Below are 19,277 nucleotides of genomic sequence, written 5' to 3' on the forward strand. Positions count from 1 at the left end.
CCGACTTTTCTAACAAGTCAGGAACCTCCCACATGAGATGTTAATTCATTTGATGGCCCTGCAAAAGCAATGAAAGGTGCTGTTGAACTCGTCCTGCAGGCATTGAGAGTGTTTCATTAGACCGAGTTATGTATAGTCGACTGTGTAAAATATGCATGCTGTGAGGTTGGGAGTTGAGGCAGTTCGGTGTGACCCCAACCCAGCCGCTTCACATATCACTCTAGAATCATGCAGCCTGTCTGTGCTCCCTGGTCCTGAGGAACAATACTGTATATTTCACAACCCACAGAATCCCCAGTCACTTAGCATTTATGCATGCGTGTGTGTGTGTGTGTGTGTGTGTGTATACTGTATGAACTGAAGTGCACCAAACATGTTTGAGAGGTTTGATTTAATTAATCTTTAAGAGCCACAAAATCTTTCCTAGATAGCTATGCAAATCAACCAGCTTTGCTTCAATAAAAAGAGGAGGGAAAGGAAGAGGTGAGGCATGAGATGGAGGTTAACGCCAGTGCAACACAGAGAGAACCAGAGAAGCACAGAATGGAGTAAACCCTCAGGTTGAGGGGTCTAAAAGAGCCTAAGGCAATTTAATAGCTATTGAAGTAAATATATAAAATGTTATAAAATGTTCTATTACTCATGTTTAGGGTGAGAGCCTAGATATAAAAATGTGAATAAATGCAAGGTACTGCAAATGCCAAGACTCGTTGAGATACTCTCAAGTTCATATTAAATATTCAGTTGGGTTTGTTTCACTTTATTTTTGTATTTGTGGAAGGTCTAATTAAGGCATAACAGAAGCATAATTACTGGAAAGGATACCAGTCACATTCCTATACTGTAACTAAAAGAAAACCTATGTTTAACTTTGCTTTTCTAACTAATTACAGTTAAATGGATTCATTAGAATTTAAATTAATTTTAACTCTGCTTCCTTATATTGAAACTGAAATTTAAGACTTGAATCGGAATTTAAGACATTCTCAACTGATTTCTGAATGGCACCAAATCTGTGACCCCAAGCTTAAAAACAAGTCAATTTCAACCTAACATGAGGGTTAAAGCTATAATATGAAAGAGGAAAGAAGAAAAAGACAAAAAAGAGAGGTAAATATTAAGGTTAAGCGGCAAGAGGAATTTTGAACCGTTCCACTAGAGGCTATAAGAGCAGGATCTGAAGGGAATCCCCTGCTAGACTCCCATAGCTGAGGTGGATTTCGAGCTATAGAGACCTACAGATATGAGCTTGGAGATAATCCATATTTCATAACCCATGGTCACTGGGGGGTGCAGAGGAAGGATTCAATCTGATCTAAAGGAGTCTAAGCCTAGTCATGTCTGTGTTTCTATAAAAAGCTCAGCAGGCTGCTTAATGTTTAAAAAATAGCTGAGGGACATGTGAGAGTGTTTGAGTGTAAGGTCTATCCTCAGGGCATTGAGGGTGTGAGGATGGGGGCGGCTCTGGGAGAAGAAAAAGAGAATGTATTTTTAACGCTGCACAAATAGTTCATTTGTCCTACTATGAACGATTCCTGAGTGGCTTTGCACTCAGAGAGCATTTTGATTAAAAAAAAGAGAGAGAGAGAGAAAAAAAGAAGGAAACATGGAAAAAGTGATGGCTGCTTTCTTAGCTGAAAGCGGGGAGTCAGCAGCCTGAAATTAATGAATGGATAACAGTTATAAAGGGACAAGGGGATAAACTCTATAGAAATAATTGCATGAAACTTCATTTGCAGAAGATGGAGGAATTTGTATGATTCCTCATGAACTTTTAAAAGCCTGAGAGTATTGAGAGCTGTTCTGTTATGTAAACAGCCACTTTAGATGTTCCAGTCATTACTCGAAATGGCATTGCAAGTGTCTGATAAGACAATAATAGAATCTTTGCTAGGGGCTCTACATCTATACCAGCAATTCAATATCCACCTTTGCTAGAAAAACTACATAAAAAATACACAGGGCTTATATAACCAATGTGTTGCATTACCTGTTTCTACTAATACTGACATCACAATATCTCTCTTTCTTTAAAGCCCAGGACACACCAAGCCAACGATTAGCCATTTTCCATCGTTGGGCCGATGGTGAGTGACGTTCGGGCTAGTTTGTTTGGTGTGTTCCTGTCGTTTATTTATCTCGTAAACCTTTGTTTCAGTATCTCCTTTTGAAATAACGAATATATACTATTAATAGCTTCTGATATGAACAGCTCATTCCTCACAGGCATGCACAGAACGCACGTGTTAGTTTGCCGTCAGCTGTGCAGTGTGTTCTAGTGCAGATTTTTTGGATCTGATGCTGCCGACATGAGTCGACAACACCGTCGGCTTTTTCCGCCGCAAGTTCTTTGAAGTCGGCTTGGTGTGTGCCGGCCTTAACATATGCACAACTAACGTTATGAAAATCAGTTTAAAAAAAAGAGCTGTAAACTACTAGGTACATTAATTTTTTTATAAGGGATTATATAAAGCAATAGAAAGTGTTAAAAAATATATATAAAATATCAATTTATTGTTGTTGTTGTGGTTGATTTTATTATCAATATTATTACTATTATTAGCAGCATATATTATCAGGTCAAACATTTGAAATATACATTTTTAAAAATGTTTTTAAAGTGTCTTATGTTCACCAAGGCTGCATTAATTTGATTAGAAATGCAGTAAAACAGTAATTCTGTGAAATATTATTACAATTCAAAATAACGGCATTTTATATATTTTCAAATGTTATTTATTCCTGCGATGGCAAAGCTGAATTTTCAGCAGCCATTACTCCAGTGTCACCTGATCATTCAGAAATCATTCTTATATGCCGATTTGCTGCTCAGTTATTATTAATTGTTACTGGTGCTCAATTAATTACTAATAGTGGTTCTTATTGTTATCAATGTAGAAAAAGGATTTGCTGCTTAATATTCTGCTCTGTATTTTTAAATTCTGTTCAGTAAATGGTACTTGAAATAGAAACATTATTTATTGGCACGTTTGATCAATTCTGAATTTGACCTTGCTGAATAAAATTATTATTATTTTTAAATCGTACTTCAAAGCAAACCCAAACTTTTGAATAGTAGTAAATAGTAGTTTCCTCCAAAATATTAAGCAGCTTAACTCATTTCAGCACTGATAATAAGAAGAGAGTTTCTTGAGCAGAATCATCATATTAGTATGTATTACTTGGCACACATAGCATAAAAAAACATTGAGTAACAGACACTGCAAACAAAATGTGTTCCAACACTCCCCTGTCTCCCCTACTAAAAAAAAAAACCCATCAGCCTGTGTGTTTGTGTGTACAGCAGGAGAAACAGCTTCTGTATGGATGAAAGCTTCCCCGAAAGCTCCTTACCGCACCTTCCTGCAATATCCGGTTCCAAATCTCCTCTCCTCCCTCTCATGCACTCACATCCTTTCAGCTTCAAAGGGTCTCCTTTCCTGATCCTCTCAGGCACCTTACGCACGGACTCATTACAGCATTCAAACATATACGGAACACACAAACGTTACTGATCACATAACCTGACAGCCTGTCATCTTACGAGCTGCTGAAAAGGGTCAAAAGGAGTTTTAGCAGACAGCTTTTTTGCCTGCGGCCCAATGCAACACTCAACACATGAGCCCCGTATGCGGTGTGCATCAGACGGCGCAGGATATTGGAAGTGTCTTTGGTGGATTATCTGCCTGCGAACGTGCAGATTGGGTTGAGGATAATCCACACGTTGATGTTTTTCTCCTGGGGTGATCGAGAGTGACAGTTTATAATCAACGTTAAGTAGAAACACCAGCCAAGGATTACATAGTTCCTTCGCTTGCGGCTGTTAGGAAGAGGTTTGCAGAAGAGACATTGTTTCAGCTGGTAGTCTGTAATCTTTAGTTTGAATTCCAAATTGCTAGATAGGTGCTTCTCATGCGTGGGGTTTTATCATATTTCCAGGAATTTTATTAAATGTCCTCCTGAGCAAAATGCTCCCGCTCGGCACGAAACTGTCCATGGAGATGGTTTGCACAGAGAGAAGGGAGAGAGAGGGAGTTTTTCATTTTCTTTTCAAGTAAATGCCTGAGGCTTATCGCTGCCTCTCTGCACCAACTGCAGTTGGCCACAGAATCAGCGGTGATGAGATTAGGCTGAGTGTGATTGGCGCAGACTCCCAGCAGGGAGTGTTTGCGCTGAAGGTGGCGTAATATAGGTGATAGGTTTTTCATCAGGCAGCCGTGGATTTGGAAATGAGGGAACGTGCTGAATCGATGCCACACAGCAGAGTGCACAGCCATTAGTAATCTTTAATGGGCAAAGTGGCATGTTATCTGTCTTTGTTACATGGTTAAATAAGTAGAACACTTTACTAACACACACTGAATGCTGAGTAAAACTTTGCTACAGCAGAAACAGCACTACTAGGTGCAGGTCAATGTGATTTACACAAGCAAGACAAGATCCTGGATCAGCTTTTTTTGTTGTTCCTGGAACAATATTGGAACTTATCCTGCTTAATATAATATAATAATGGATTTTTCACTTAAATATTATATATATTACCATTCGAACATTTGTGGTCAATAAGATTTTTTCTTTTCTTTTTTTAAAGAAATTAGTATTTTTATACTAATACTTTTCACTGAGGATGCTCTAAACCAGTGATCCTCAATCTGGCTCACGAGATCCACTTTCCTGCAGAGTTTAGCTCCGACTCCAATTATACACACCTGCCTGTGATTTTCTAATGATCCTTATTAGCCAACTCATGCGTGTTTGATTAGGGTTAGAACTAAACTTCGCAGGAAAGTGGCTCTCGCGAGCCAGATTTGAGGATCACTGCTCTAAACTGATGGTCAAAGTAAAGTGTCAGTAAATACTTTAGCATTGTTTCATTGTTTGATTTAAAATAAATGCTGTTCTTTATAATTTCCACAAAAATACTTAGCAGCACCACTTTTTTTTTATTGCTAATATTGATAATAGTAAGCAATGGTTTTGCGTACCGAATCTTGAGTACCGAAATGATTTCTGTCCAATCACGTGACACTGAACACGGGAGTAATGGCTGCTGAAAATTCAGCTTTAGAAATAAATTACATTTAAAAATATTTTAAAATAGGAAAAAGTAGTTTTTGATGTTTCTGATGTTTTTACTTCAGCATTTTTATTTTTATATAAAATCACTTTTATAATTGAATGTTTTGCCATTAACAATGTGACTGTGCATCATACAGACCTTACTAAGGCTGTCTATTGATTAAAGCCAATTACATGATATACTGAATCATTCATAAAGTTCATCATAATAATCATAAATGTCAATATTTGCTGAAAAAAGCTCCTAATTAGGATAATAGAATAATAAGATCATATGTTACATTGCTATGGCATTTGAATAGTTATTATGAAAAGTGGCTTTAGTAGTCAGTGTATTGTTTGGTTTATTTCAGTATCACTGAACATTTACCATCCATTTGTAGTTGAGTTTGTCAGACTTAAGTAGAATTAGGGTCTATTCACACATAACCTGTTTTTATAGTCTGTCTGCACTCATTATTAATAGTACAAATGTCTTATTGGGTTGTTTTGTGGCATGAGGGGGCAGCTGTGGCCTAATGCTTAGAGACTTGGACAAGTTGCCCACTGCTCTGGATGTGTGTTCACTTCTCACTGCTGTGAGTGTACTTGGATGGGTTAAATACAGAGCACAAATTCCGAGTATAGGTTACCATACTTGGCAAATGTCATGACGTTCACTTTCACTGCAGTTGAGTTTGTCAGACATAAGTAGAATTAGGGTCTATTCACCACACTGTTTTTATAGTCTGTCTGCACTCATTAGTAATAGTACAAATGTCTTTTTTGGGGTTGTTTTGTGGTATGAGTATTTTAAGATGTAAGTGCAAAATCTAAGCAGCAAACTTTTTGGAACAACATCTAAACACAAGAACGCATTCATCACTCTCGCTATCAATGATTCTCTTTCCTGTTGATAGCCCTAGGAGAATAAGCTGTACACCGTGTCTCTCTTGGTCTCTCCGTCTTCCCCAGGAGGAGTAGGAGGAGGAGGATAGTGTTAGCAAACTGACCCTGCTCAATGACAAAGACAAAGTAAAGAAGTTGTTTCGTGGGCTGCAGGAAGATCGAGAGAAGGGGACTGCCTGTTCCTCAGTATATGGGATGAGTGGGAGAACGAGGAAGCGGTGCACTGCTCTCTCTGTAGACTGCCAGGATGAGTAGGCTCTTATTGTCTTCTGCCCTTGTCAAACGCCTGGAGCTCTCCAGGGTCTCCGCAGCCCAGCTGAGACTCTATTCATCTCCATCTGCCACATCCCGATAAAGGTACAAGAGAGCACAGTGTTAAAAAAAGAAACCGAGTTAGAAAGGGAGAGGGGGAGATATGACTCATTTTGAAAGCATCAGAGGACCAGCTATACCTGAGGGGAAGAACAGGCAGATGGAACGGTGTTAGACAACTCGCACACATATTCGCAGACGCACACAGACACAGGTGCACAGTCTATTCCGTTTCAATGCTTCATTATGCAGAGAATATTCTCTCTGTTTCTTAACGCCGCTTGATGCTTTTCCTCGTCTGTGTGTAAAAGAGAGAGAGGCAGTCCCACCTGTTTGTTGTGTCAGGTTTTAGACTGGGAGGCAGGCTGACTAATGTTGCTCACCTGTGCTCAGTGGCTCAGGAGGTCCAGAGAGGCCTGTCACAATATGGCAGATTAAACTAGAGAAACTGGAGCATACAGAAGGACCTCACACACACACACACATATGCTCTCACAGTCGTATGCATACAATGGTGTTTTTCGGTTAGCTTGATGAACAGGGCAACTTGTAGCAGATAGGCTATTGCAAATGGTGAATGGTATGAATTAAATTGTTCAGGGTTATAAGATATTTTTGAATTATGCAGAAACTGATAATTTTGCTGGTACTAATTTTGATGTTAACAGCATAGTTTGGAAAATAAATAAAATCTGCTGAAAACTGACCCACCTTTGGGTCATCCAAGATGTAGATCAGTTTGTTCCTCCGTAGGAACAGATTTGGGGAAAGCTAGCATTAAATAACTTGCTAAACATTATTCAGTGAATGGGTGCCATCAGAATGAGAGTCCAAAAATGTTGATTACAAACATCCTAATAATCCACAATAATCCCCATGACTCCATTCATAAGATAATATGTTACATTGCTATGGCATTTGAATAGTTATTATGAAAAGTGGCTTTAGTAGTCAGTGTATTGTTTGGTTTATTTCAGTATCATTGAACATTTACTGTCCATTTGCAGTTAAGTTTGTCAGACTTAAGTAGAATTAGGGTCTATTCACACATAACCTGTTTTTATAGTCTGTCTGTACTCATTATTAATAGTACAAATGTCTTTTTGGGTTGTTTTGTGGCATGAGGGGGCAGCTGTGGCCTAATGCTTAGAGACTTAGAGACTGTATAGATAAACATGTTTAATATATTGCATATGAGCCACATTTGAAAACATCGAAAAATGGCCAAATCTGAATTCCCATGACAGTGTGAACACACATCAACTGATTTCTGAATTAATATGGCAAGTTGCGATGTTGTTTGTCAGCCGTAGACAACGAACAGCTTCATCATGTTAACACCAGGCGCGAGCCACATGGTTTCAAAACTAATCATTATAATCAACAAAGCCAACCTCAACTGAACTGAAAAGTAAACAGTAGTTTTCTGTCTGGTGATTATGAAAATCATACCACAGATCCTCTGCAGTAGAAAAGATATAGCCCAATACCAACTGTTGATATGAAAACATACCACCTAAGTATGCAAATATTCAGTTTGTAGAAAGATCTGCATTGGAGTTACATGACTGAACAAGGCAGCCATGAATGGCATTGAAGCTTGTAAAGATGACAGCTGTCCTCATGACCCAAACTGAAGGGAGCAGATGAACCGCAATGACTTTTCAAATTCACACACAAGAAAGTAACAGACAGAAATCCAGTTCTTTGTAGGCCTGTACCCGGTGAAATATTAGAGGCTGACACCTACATGTCTGGGCTCTGCGAGGTGGACAGAGATGTTTCAGCCAATTAGGGAACAGCCTGCTCATGTCCCAGTGCTAAAATGGCAAATCTGCTAATATCAACAGTGAGCCTGAGTTCACAGTCAGTGTCAGCTGTCAGACCAGATTTCACACTACCATTGCACATGCATTTTTGTATAAATCATTGGTGAGCGTTATGAACGTTGTGTGTGTTAAATGCATTTGTAATGTGATAGAATGCTGCTTGATACTCATTTCTTTGGCAAAGTGTAGTGTTTGATTAAGGTTGTGATATAATGTGGAAGGTGACAGAAACTCTAGACAGGACAGTATATTAATGTGGTATCTAGCTGCCCTGGAAATTTGTTCCTTGATATAAGATCGAGTAAAAGAGACGGACAAAAGGGGGGTGTTTTAGCAGCCGATTCACAGAAGGAATAATGAAAACGGTTCCCAAAATGGCAACAAAATCTGTGCTAAACTGCATTTTCATTGCACTAGTCTAATATTTTGCCGGTCATATTTTACTAGAATATTTCTTCACTTTTTGTAATGTTAATATTGTACACAAAACAAAATCACTAAAATACTGTGTGCAGAAGGGGTGTAAGTGACTTTGTCCCAGTGAGAAGTGGAGAAAGAAAGGGGAACACAGGGTTAACAGAGCATGTTTTTTTCCTCCTCTTTATTTCTTTGTTTGTTCACTCACTCATATGGAGAGATCCCACCAGGCCAGCACCAATAAACACGTCCGGTTTTAGTGTTTTTTTGTTTTGTTTGTTTTTACAGAGAGTTAACCATGAAAAAGAGAACTAATGAAAACCTTATGCTGTTTGCAGTTCACAGCATTTTATTGTCTTTAAAATGCCTTGCACATCGGCCATAGTTTCCACTATAGTGCCTTTATATCTCTGATACAGGCTTTTAACCTTGCTCCCTATTGATGGGTTTCCTTTAAGGTCTATTAAAATTTGGATTTTTAGTAACAAAATAAAACCCTAAGGTCTGTTATCTCAACGGGTGAATCTCAGTGTGTTTGAGATGCCGTGCCCTACATTATATGAGATGCAAAATTCTGCACTACTTTTGAATTAAGATTCAGTATAGCTACTCCTGCTACAGGTTTATAAAAGTATCCTAATGGCCTTTTTTCGCATTGTAGTGAAAAGACATTTTCATCAATAATATGCTAAAGGGTCTATCCTTGCACATCACATGGAGACAAACCTCTGTTCTTTCACATTGATTAATCCGTCAGTGTTTGATCATTAGCACACAACAGAATTGATTTAATGGACTTGAGGTCGGAGGTTAATTAGAGCATCTCATCACCTCCAATTCTCATTAATCCCAACACAACTCAGGGTTAAAGTATGTGTGTGAGTGTGATTTGCAGTCTATAACACACAACCAACTGTAATACTTTTACAGTAAAAAAAAAAAAAGAGTTTAAAAAATCTGAGGATCCTTTTGCATCTTTAAAAAAACAAACAAACAAAAAAAATGTATTCCTGCCCAATCAGTATTATCAGAGGACACAAGTTCTTTTTGACAATTTAAAATATATTTTCCTTTGGATGGTTCAAATATTCTTTTGTTCTTCCTTATCTGTCAGTTATTCATGAGGCAGATGTTTCATTGAAATTTTAAATGATCTTCTGAAGGGCGAAATCCAAGGCATCATGAATATGAGAATATCCAGAGCTAATTATGAGTAGAGCGTTTAGACATGCTCATCAACATTAGCGGCAACTACTTTAATGTGCCTTATCAATCATATCAGTCATGGAATAGATTTATTCTATAAAGATCTCATTCTGTCAAAGACATCATAATGTTTCCAGGCTGTAAAAGATCGATAGAGAGAGCAGTGCTTCCTGGAGTAACACTTAATTAAATAAAGAGGCTGACCTAGTGTTTTTGAAAAGCCATACAATTTTTCATATTTTTTTTTTACGACTTGCATTAGTGGAAAATAAATTCAAGATGGCAAATTTCTTATATTTTTTTCAGTACTGAAAAGTAGTGATAACAATAGTACAGCCCTTAATTCTGTAAGTTCTGCAGTGCTTTCTGAATCATTCACTGTTAGAAACTTCCATAACTGGTGGATGCTATATATGCATTTATGCATTCTACTTCACAGGTTTTCCATAGGTTTTTTTTTAGGTAAGAACATGCTAGATGCATGTCTTTAAACACAGTTCTTGCATCTTGCCAATTTTTTTTTTTTTTTTTTTTTTTTTTTTTGCATGGCACTCAAGTTAATATACTGTAAGTGCAACTTAAAAAAAATATCTAGTTTTTTTCCCATTCCTCTGACCTACGTCTCACATTTTTAATTGCAACAACATGCTTCTTATGTAGCAATTAGGCAGCAAGACAAGGTTTTGCGAGATTTCTAAGGCATTATTAGTGTTTTTTAGAATAAAACAGCACCCACATTCGGCCTTTGTGTTGACAGTTCAAAATCTGAAGACAATGAAGAAAAATCTGGTCTCTTATTTTCTCTGCATGCTGTTTAATTTCTTATATATTTTATTTCACAAATTTCTCTTCGTGTTACTGAATAGAGAAATTATGTACTAATAATGAATCACATCAGCAGTCAGTTCATGAATGAAGATAAATATATTGAATTAACAAAAGGTCGGAAGCCACATTTCTGTTTATCTGAAATTTTTATATTTGTTTACTGAAGTGTGAGTTTGCTTGTCCACCGTATCAGTGTTCTTGTTTTTGGAAGATGGAGTATACCCTAAAATTTTTTGGGTTCCAATGGTGTGTGTGTATACTCTGAAAATCTTCTGTGCAGCTCCCTTGAAGCAGGCATCATTAGTATGTTTTGCTGTGTAAAGTCAGCGGGCTCTGTTGGGAGTTAACTTGCTAACTTCTCACAGATACGGTGTTTTTTTCCTGTCAGTGCTTGTCACCATGCAGCAGAGGGGAACTGTCCTCCTCTTGGCACTCCCTTCACACCCACCAACAAAAATTATGTGTGAACGCATGTGATCATAAAATAAAAGAGGTTCGGAAAGACTAAGGTGCTTTGGGTTTGTGACACCACTGACAGCTTATTCCACATTTTGGCTAATACCAATTAAAGGCAACTGTATGTTATTTCCTTTCTTTTAAGTGTACAGTAAGTGTATTTATTACCCGAATCAAATGAAACACCTGTGTACTTGCAGTATAAGGGGAATACGGTGGACCTGAACAGGGGAAGGAGAGGATGCAGTAGGTTACATTTTCATTGCCTCTCACAAGTCCAGACAAATACAGTATGGTTTTCCTTTTATTTCCCTACTGAGTGAAGTCAAATGTGTTTGGCTGTGTTCATGTGAATTTCCATTCATGTCTGCTCAACAAATCCTGGCACCGCTGACACTTTTATTGTTTTGTGATTGTATTTTGGCTTTGCTGATTATCTGTTTACTTTGTTTCGATTTTTTCTTCTCTGCCCTAAAGGGATGAAGTGATAAATAGACAGGCATCCATCAGTGTGGTCTGTGCCATTTCAAAGGAGTCTTTTATGCGGAAAATAGAGATGTTTTTGTTTCTCTTTCAAATCAAAGGTGTCGAAAGGCTATTTAGGATTGTTCTGCCACAGTTTGAACCCAAGTTAGACCTAGATTGACTGACTTTCCTTCTTTAGGGCCTTTTCCAAGCCAAACAAATGTTGTTTTCATGGAAAGCCTTTTCATGGACTGTTTTCCAGGCTTTCTTATGTCTTTATGCCTATTTTTTCTTACAGAGGCTGAAAGAGTTGAAGCAGAGAGAATTTGCAAGGAATGTCTCCTCCAAATCCTGGAAGGATGAGAAAAAGCAGAAGAGAGCTCTGAAACGACTGCACCAACTCGCACAGCTTAAACAGCAGAGAGACAGGTAAAACATTTTATACTCACATTATTAGTTTGATATAATGCATGCATGCACCACATAGTAAATTTAAAGAGAAATAAGATCTTTCAGCTCTGCCTAATAACAACACTGTCTTCTGTTCTTGCCAACAGTGATGACAGGAAAGGTCCAAAGTTAAGGTCTACAAACAGGGACAAGGATCCAGTTAAAATCCCCTCAGCTGGCAGTAGCAAGTTTGACACAAAACCAACAGCATCCTTGGTCCAAGACTCAACTGCCATCTCCACAAATATCTCTATGAAGGGCTTGTCCTCCAATCGTAAACCCACACATCAGCAGCTATGTCATGAAAAGCACCCCTTACAGACAAAATCCTCTGCAGGACACCGGAGCCCCAGGACAGGGGTCTCGTTCTGTTTCTCTAGGCGAGCTCAAATGAAGCTTGACTCCTGTGCGTCTGTGTTCAGTGATGGACTTGAGGAGACCAGTGACTATCAAGAGCTCCAGCGCCATAGGCACAGACTCGCCTTAGAGGCCCTCTGGTCCTGCTCGAGCTCACCCAGAACCCCAAGTAATGATGACCACGATCTATCCCATGATCCACCGACTCTGGGATGGGCGGATGGAGACTCTCAGACACCCCAAATGGAAGCACAAGCAGAACATGTGGAAAGCACTGAAATTCAGGCAAACTACAGCACAAGTGAGCCAGAGAAGCTGGGGTATCCTGACACACAAAGTCCTGGAGCAGACTCGAAGCCAGCTGGTTCAGAGGATAGATTGCTTGATGGGGGGCAGAAGCCCAGGGCAGAGGGGGCTTATGGGGGATCAGAGGAGAGAGAATGCCTCAAGTGCCCCGGCCCTACTGTTTACACAGATGGACAGGGCACCATGGCCAAAGGCCAACCTCAAATACACAAACGCTCACACTACCACACACAAAATAGCAGCAAACATGATATTATGCAAAATGAGAAAAACTGTATATCAGAAAAACAGACAGAGGAGTATAAAATACACAAAGTGTGTAAGAATGAAAATACAGATTCTTTCCTTAATGTAATCAGCAAGGATGAAAGTGTGACAAAATGGCCTTTTGAGATGGTGCAGTACACATCCAACGAGCCACACGTATCCTACAGCTGTAACCCTCTATACTACTATTTCAAACACAAAAAGGGCAAAGTCAAAAGCACAAAGGCTATGGAGACAGATCTCGGTGTTGTCGACAAGCTCGCAGGCCAGAATGACAGAGCTGGGCCACAAGCACAGGATGTTCCTGAAGTTAAATTAGGTATTTTAAAACCAAAGAGACCCAAACACAGGAGAAAGGGGAAAAAACGTAGGCGTAAATTAGATGCTGTCAGGATCCGGCAAGCAGGCTGCGCATTCAAAACCTGCTCGCAGACAGAAGCTAGAGGACACTTTGAATTCCAAAGCACTCCAACCGACACGCCACAAAACAAGCAAGCGTGCAGTGAGAGGAGGCACAAGCTGGGGAAGAGGAAAAGATCAGTGAGAGATGAGACTTCAAATGAAAGTGACACCCCAGAGCACAGCCTCAAAAGCATTGTTGTAAGCTCGCTTTCCGCCCCGCCACGTAAAAGGAAGAAATGTCAAACGATGAGGGGGCTTGTGTCGGCACTGAACTTGGTAAGGCAAAGGCCTTTGCCATATTCTGTTCACAACACGACAGGAAGAGAGGATAATTATCGCTGGTATGACGACACCTATGACTCAAAGAGGGATGCTGCCTCAACTCCCACCAGTGACAAATCTGGGTCATGGAGTGGCCTGTCAGACTTAAACTCAGATGGAGAATGGCCTTTGTACAACACAGGGAGATGCTCCACCTCACCAAGATCAAACTATTTGTACCCTCTGAGAAAGGATCACAGTCAGACCAGGTCTTGCATTAGAAGTTCCTCTTACAATGATCCTCACTACAGTTACAGTCCATGCAGAGATTTTGAACCTACGGGAGAAAGCTGGGATTACACAGACTCTTATGTCTACAATAAACATAAATATTCAACAGTTTGTAACAGCCCAGATCAGCATGAGAGGTACAGCATCAGAAGGCACAAGAGGTTTATTGAGGAGCATAAATACAGAGAGCACAGAATTCAACATACAGGTAGGCAGTTGTTTTATAGAGTCTATGACAGCCCTGAACCTCAAGAGGATGTCAAAGACTGGTGGTATGAAAGGCTTAGCCCTGTAGGTAGGAGGCAGCGGGAGAGAGAAGAACTTCCTTGGTCAAGTCCTGAACGAAGTGAATTCAAGTGGTATAACAAATCAGTGTCCATTCGTAGCCCCAGTTCCTCTAGTAGCACTAGCGTCTCTGATCTTAGTGGGGACTGGTTGTCTAATTCTCATATTAGGCCATCTCCTACTAAACAGAGCCAGAAACATTGCAGTAATTCCGGATGGCCATCCGACAGATTGGTCAAGATCAAATCCTCCCATTCTCTTCTGAGAAAGAGGAGTCATTCACCCCCATTAGTTACAAGTAACCATGCAACTCAGACTAGGTCCTCACAATCAGGTGTTGGGATAGATCATGTTACAGACAAATCTAACCCATCGCCGACAGACCAAATGGTTGAGAAGGATCCTAAAGTAAAGAAAGCAAATGTCGCTCTCTTGTTTCCACTAATTGGTAAATTACCCTCTATTAAGAAAGGGGCAAGAAAAATAAGGATTAATAAGGATGCAAGTGCCAGTATAAATAACCAGGTTCAAACATGTTCAACTGTTCCATCAAATCCACAAGTTATACCTCAAATTGACACTAATACTCCAGAACACCCTAGACACACAAATGGGGAAAATACCAGTACATCCCAAGCTTGTCTTGAAAATGCCAAGGAGTACAGATCAACAGAAACCTGTGCTGCTTCAACTCTGAATCCAGACAAGACCTTGTCACAAAAACTCAACATAAGACACCAAGAGGACAATGCAGAAATTGCAGGGATTCATTGTCCAAAACGTACAACCCCTCCCCTTTCAGAGCAACCAATCACCTTCACTGATGATGAGATTGAGAAGTACAGATTGCTTCAACTCCAGGCCCAGCAGCACATGCAGCAGCAGCATCTTCAAGAGCAAGCATCTGCAGACATGTCCCATTTACCAGTACCAACTCCAGAGCCACACGATCAGACTACACTTTCAGCTTGTCTGCCATACAGCATACTCCAGTCCTCTTCTCCACCTTCTTCTATTGCTCCACACCCTTCCCCTGTTGCCCTGCTGCCTCCCCTTCATCCATCTCTCTCTCAGGCCCATTTTGCCCCTCCAATTCCTGCTGCCTTTTTTCCAGCACCACCTGCTACTGTGTTGGCAGCTCAACCCCTCCACCTGATCCCAGCCTCATCCCTCCACCCTGTTCACCCTCACCATCATTTTCATGGGTTGACTCTCCACCCCCTGCCTCCCGCTTCTCTGCTCCCCACGATGCTCAGTCCAATGCCCATGGCTGCCGCCGCTGCTGCTGCTGTTGCTGCTGCCAGCACTCTGCAGATCCACCCCCTACTGCACCCTCTGTTCCACAGCCAAGACCTTCAACGCCACCCTGGACCAACCAGCTAGCTCTGGTCCGAGAGGGGAAAGGAGAATAAGAAAGAATATAGTTTTGACTTTAAATGTTCTACAAGACCCCTCCTAGTGTGTTGTGAACTTTCTGATCTTTAGGTTCTACTTTCAGCCAAAGTTCCTGTTGAGTAGTGATTTATTTTAATTATAAATTTTCATCTCTGTGTTGCAATGTTGACTCAAAGACAGTGGGACTTTTTTTGTTTACTGTTCCATTCTTCATACATCCTTTATCTCCCCGTATTAACACGCAGATGAACCTCTCCTGTCTCAGCGCACTGTGATTTATCAGCAGTTGAGCCCAATCAGCAGTTGGCTGAAATTAAGCATAACCTGAAGTCATATTAGAATGTTAATGCCTTTTTCAATTAGTAATAAGTATAATTAGCATTTTTTTTTACAGTTATGCTACCCAGCAAGTATTCAAAGGGTATTATTTATGAAGAACTAGGGAGATATCCTTGAGCAACCTTAAACTGACTAAGCAAAATGTACATGAAAATTGAGAAAAAAATCAGAAAATTCATTAAAATGTTCTTTTTAGAATATGCAAATTTACATGATTATTTGGTGCAGAACTACAGCATGTGATTGAGCTATTGTATCTCTTAATGGATTTAGCAGTGTTCGCCACTTTGGTTGAAAATGTCCTGTTTTTAATTGTTTTGGTTTTTTTCTGTGTCGTTTAGTAGGGTAGAGTAAGTTTGTACTTGCTCAGCTGTAGTGTGGACATGCAATAATGTTTTTTTTCAATCTATTTAAAGTGTAAAATCTTGAACTGTATTTATGTATTCAAAACTTTGTAATGTAAGGTATAATGAATAACATGCACTTGATTGTTCATACATGTTCGAGATGGTTTTTATTCACTCTTATTTTGGTAGAGCAAGACATACATTCATCTGTAAGATAATGTCATGGGAATAATAATAAATAAAATGTCATTCCAAGAAATGACAGTTTTGTAATTACTAGTGTCTTTGAGGTCTAGAATTTAACTTGAGGCTTTTAAGGTTCAGGTTTAGGCTTTGAAAGGCATTGGCATTTTGCCTGGAGGAGGACTGTGGCTGAATTGGCCTTTACCCACCTCTAAGAAACCCTCCACAAAATGGCGTAATACACGTCGAATTCTGTGAATGTTAACACACCTTCATTTCAAATTAGATCTGAGGGACTGGGAGTTTATGTTAATGATGCTTCTCATTGCCAGCAGTGGCCCAATAACACAACTGCGCATTTGCACTAATTAACTCTCTCCGGTACGAGTCGTCTGCTCTGGCAAGCAAGAGCTCTAACTCTGCAGTCACTCACTGGCACTAAACGGACTGGTGATTTATATCTTCAAATTCAAACTGTGTTGGACCTACCCTTTAATAAACACAGAGTGATGAAAGCAGAGTTGTGTCCTGCTGGACTGGAGCAATGACATATTTTAAGAAGCTGACAAGGTGTGTTGTTTTGCTTTCGGTAACATTTCACTGTTGTGGAATGGGTTTCTCTTTCGAGTACACTTTATGTCGGAAATGCTAAGTGATAACAAAAGGTTGCAATGATGTTGTACACAATACATTGAATTGCAACTTTCATTACTCTAGCAAGCACTTTTGGTTGTTTCTGTTGGAAAATACAAACGTGGACGTAAAAAGAACATACAGGACAGATCGATGGATGGTCACAGTTTGTCTGCTGCCTCTCTGACTGACCCAGGTTTGTGCCTCAGTGAATCAGAGGTGATTTGACAGCCTCCTAAAGACTCAATTGATTTTTTTTTTCACAAGAATCCATGCAGATATCCGGTAAGTCAGGCTACCTTTAGGAAGAGCCATAAGGGGAAGCAGTGTGTGGAATGGTTGCCCTCCCATGCCCCAAATACAGCCTCTCTGCTGGTAGACCTGCTGCCGTGTGCTCATACTCCACAGGACAGTAGATCAAACAGACTGTATGAAATAGAGAGCGAGGATAATTAGCAGATGTTACAGAATAAACTCACTCTTCAGCTGTCCGCTCTACACAACCAACCAAACTTACTGACGAATACATAATTTCCACGCTCAGAAAGAAATAAAGATGATGAACAGGGAGTGGTTAAATATGAAAGATGGAGAGAAGATGAAATGTACTGCTGATCAGAAATGTTGTGAAAAACAAGAGGAATCGAAATAGTTACAAGCTTCAAGCATTTGCTTCGCGGTGGAGTGGGTTTGATGTAAGACATATCGTATATCAGTTCTTTTGATATGACCACAGAAATCCATATTCCATATCACTAAGCCTCGGAGACATATATAATCACAGAAGGGTTATGTAATGTAAAAGTTTGTACTTTTTCTAGAGCAAGACTTTCCCCTCATTATTAATTTCTTCTCCAGTAACTATGAGGCATACGGTTAGACACTTCATGCCCCTCATAGTCTAGTGCCCTGCCAGCCCCTTATATTATATGCCACTGAAATAGGGAGCCACTGTTTGCAATTCAACGCCTGTGGGGCCACTCAGAGTCTGTTTAGCATGTATCAAAGCTGTAGAACATCACCATCTCCACTGCTAAATGCCCAGTATGGTGCTGACAGTGTACAAATCTTTCTTGCTCATTCTTCCATTCTTAGCTTGCACCCTCTCCATTGATAGCGTCTCGCTGACACCACCCACCACAATCACTTAGAAATATAATCTATTCAGAGCAGCATTAAGCCACCTCGTCACTGTGAATTATATTTTAGTTATTCATATGATTCATTGATTTCATTTTTTATTATGACCAAGAAAATGGACTCCTGCAGTTTTTAGAGAGGTAACAAGTGAACTGTTTTCTCTGCTGTAATAGCTCACAGTGTAATTGTGCACCGAGTGTGGGAATGAATTCACTAAGAATGAATTGCAAACACTGATAGCATTGTTTATTGGCACGTGCTGTCTGTAATGTGAGTGCTAGGATTTAGAGGATGCAACAGACAACTGCAGTCTCACAACCAAATGTATTTCAGCATATTTAGCACCTGGTTAATCGGGTTACTGAATAGTGCTGTTTAGGTCTTGATGTCGTGTTTTTGGCTAATTTTCATCAAGTTAATTTTTCATTTTTTTGTTATTCATTTTTATTTATCTTAAGTAAAATAAAGTCTTTCACACATAAATTAAACACAACTTGAAAAGATTCCTGTCATGCAGCATTTGAAAGTCTTGTTATTATTCACTAAAATTGTTTTTCAATTTTGTAATTATCGTCCTAAACAGAATTCCAAAATTTTAGAGTTGTACAATTCTCGTTGTTTTTAATTTGTGAGTTCTTGCTGAGACATAAATTAGACACTACTTCAAAAAATGCTCACTTATATGTAGTGTTTGAAAGTCCTATCAATAGTCTCTAAATAGCATTTTAAGTATTTTGTTATAATATAGACAAATATTTATTTCATCACTTTGTTATCAATGCAGTTATATAAGTTATAGCGTATTGTAGTTTTTAAATGCATTTAGTGTACATTTAATAGCTGACATATGATGTCATCGCACTTGAGAACCTTTACTGTTTTAATTACAGGAAACTGCAGTTCTGATTAAATTATATAATTGGATAAGTACACGTATATTACTGTATATTGTTAGTTGTAATCTGAATTTTATTTTATGAGTAGCTTGGCAAACTCTAGTGTAGCTTCCGCAACACTTGACACTTATTTTGTTTTGAAACGCTGCTGCAAAACTGGTGCAACTGCTTAGTTACTTCACCCCTGGATACTGCCAATGGAATCTCTCCAGTCGACCTGTAGCAAACACTTGGTAGAATAACTT

At 39.4% G+C, this 19,277-nt stretch overlaps 1 protein-coding gene across 1 annotated transcript in view; it reads left to right on the forward strand.

Annotated features, from left to right (window-relative positions):
- The window catches only part of LOC127975405 (zinc finger protein 804B-like), an 84,364-nt gene extending 67,913 nt beyond the window's left edge, over positions 1-16,451 (forward strand). Inside the window, exons 3-4 of the mRNA XM_052579450.1 lie at positions 11,779-11,909; positions 12,038-16,451. Coding sequence (XP_052435410.1) covers positions 11,779-11,909; positions 12,038-15,482 — 3,576 coding nt within the window. The 3' untranslated portion in view covers positions 15,483-16,451. The remainder of the gene's footprint in view (positions 1-11,778; positions 11,910-12,037) is intronic.
- The last annotated feature ends 2,826 nt before the right edge of the window (positions 16,452-19,277 follow it).

The sequence above is a fragment of the Carassius gibelio genome, chromosome B16, assembly GCF_023724105.1.
Source record: "Carassius gibelio isolate Cgi1373 ecotype wild population from Czech Republic chromosome B16, carGib1.2-hapl.c, whole genome shotgun sequence".
NCBI lineage: Eukaryota > Metazoa > Chordata > Actinopteri > Cypriniformes > Cyprinidae > Carassius > Carassius gibelio.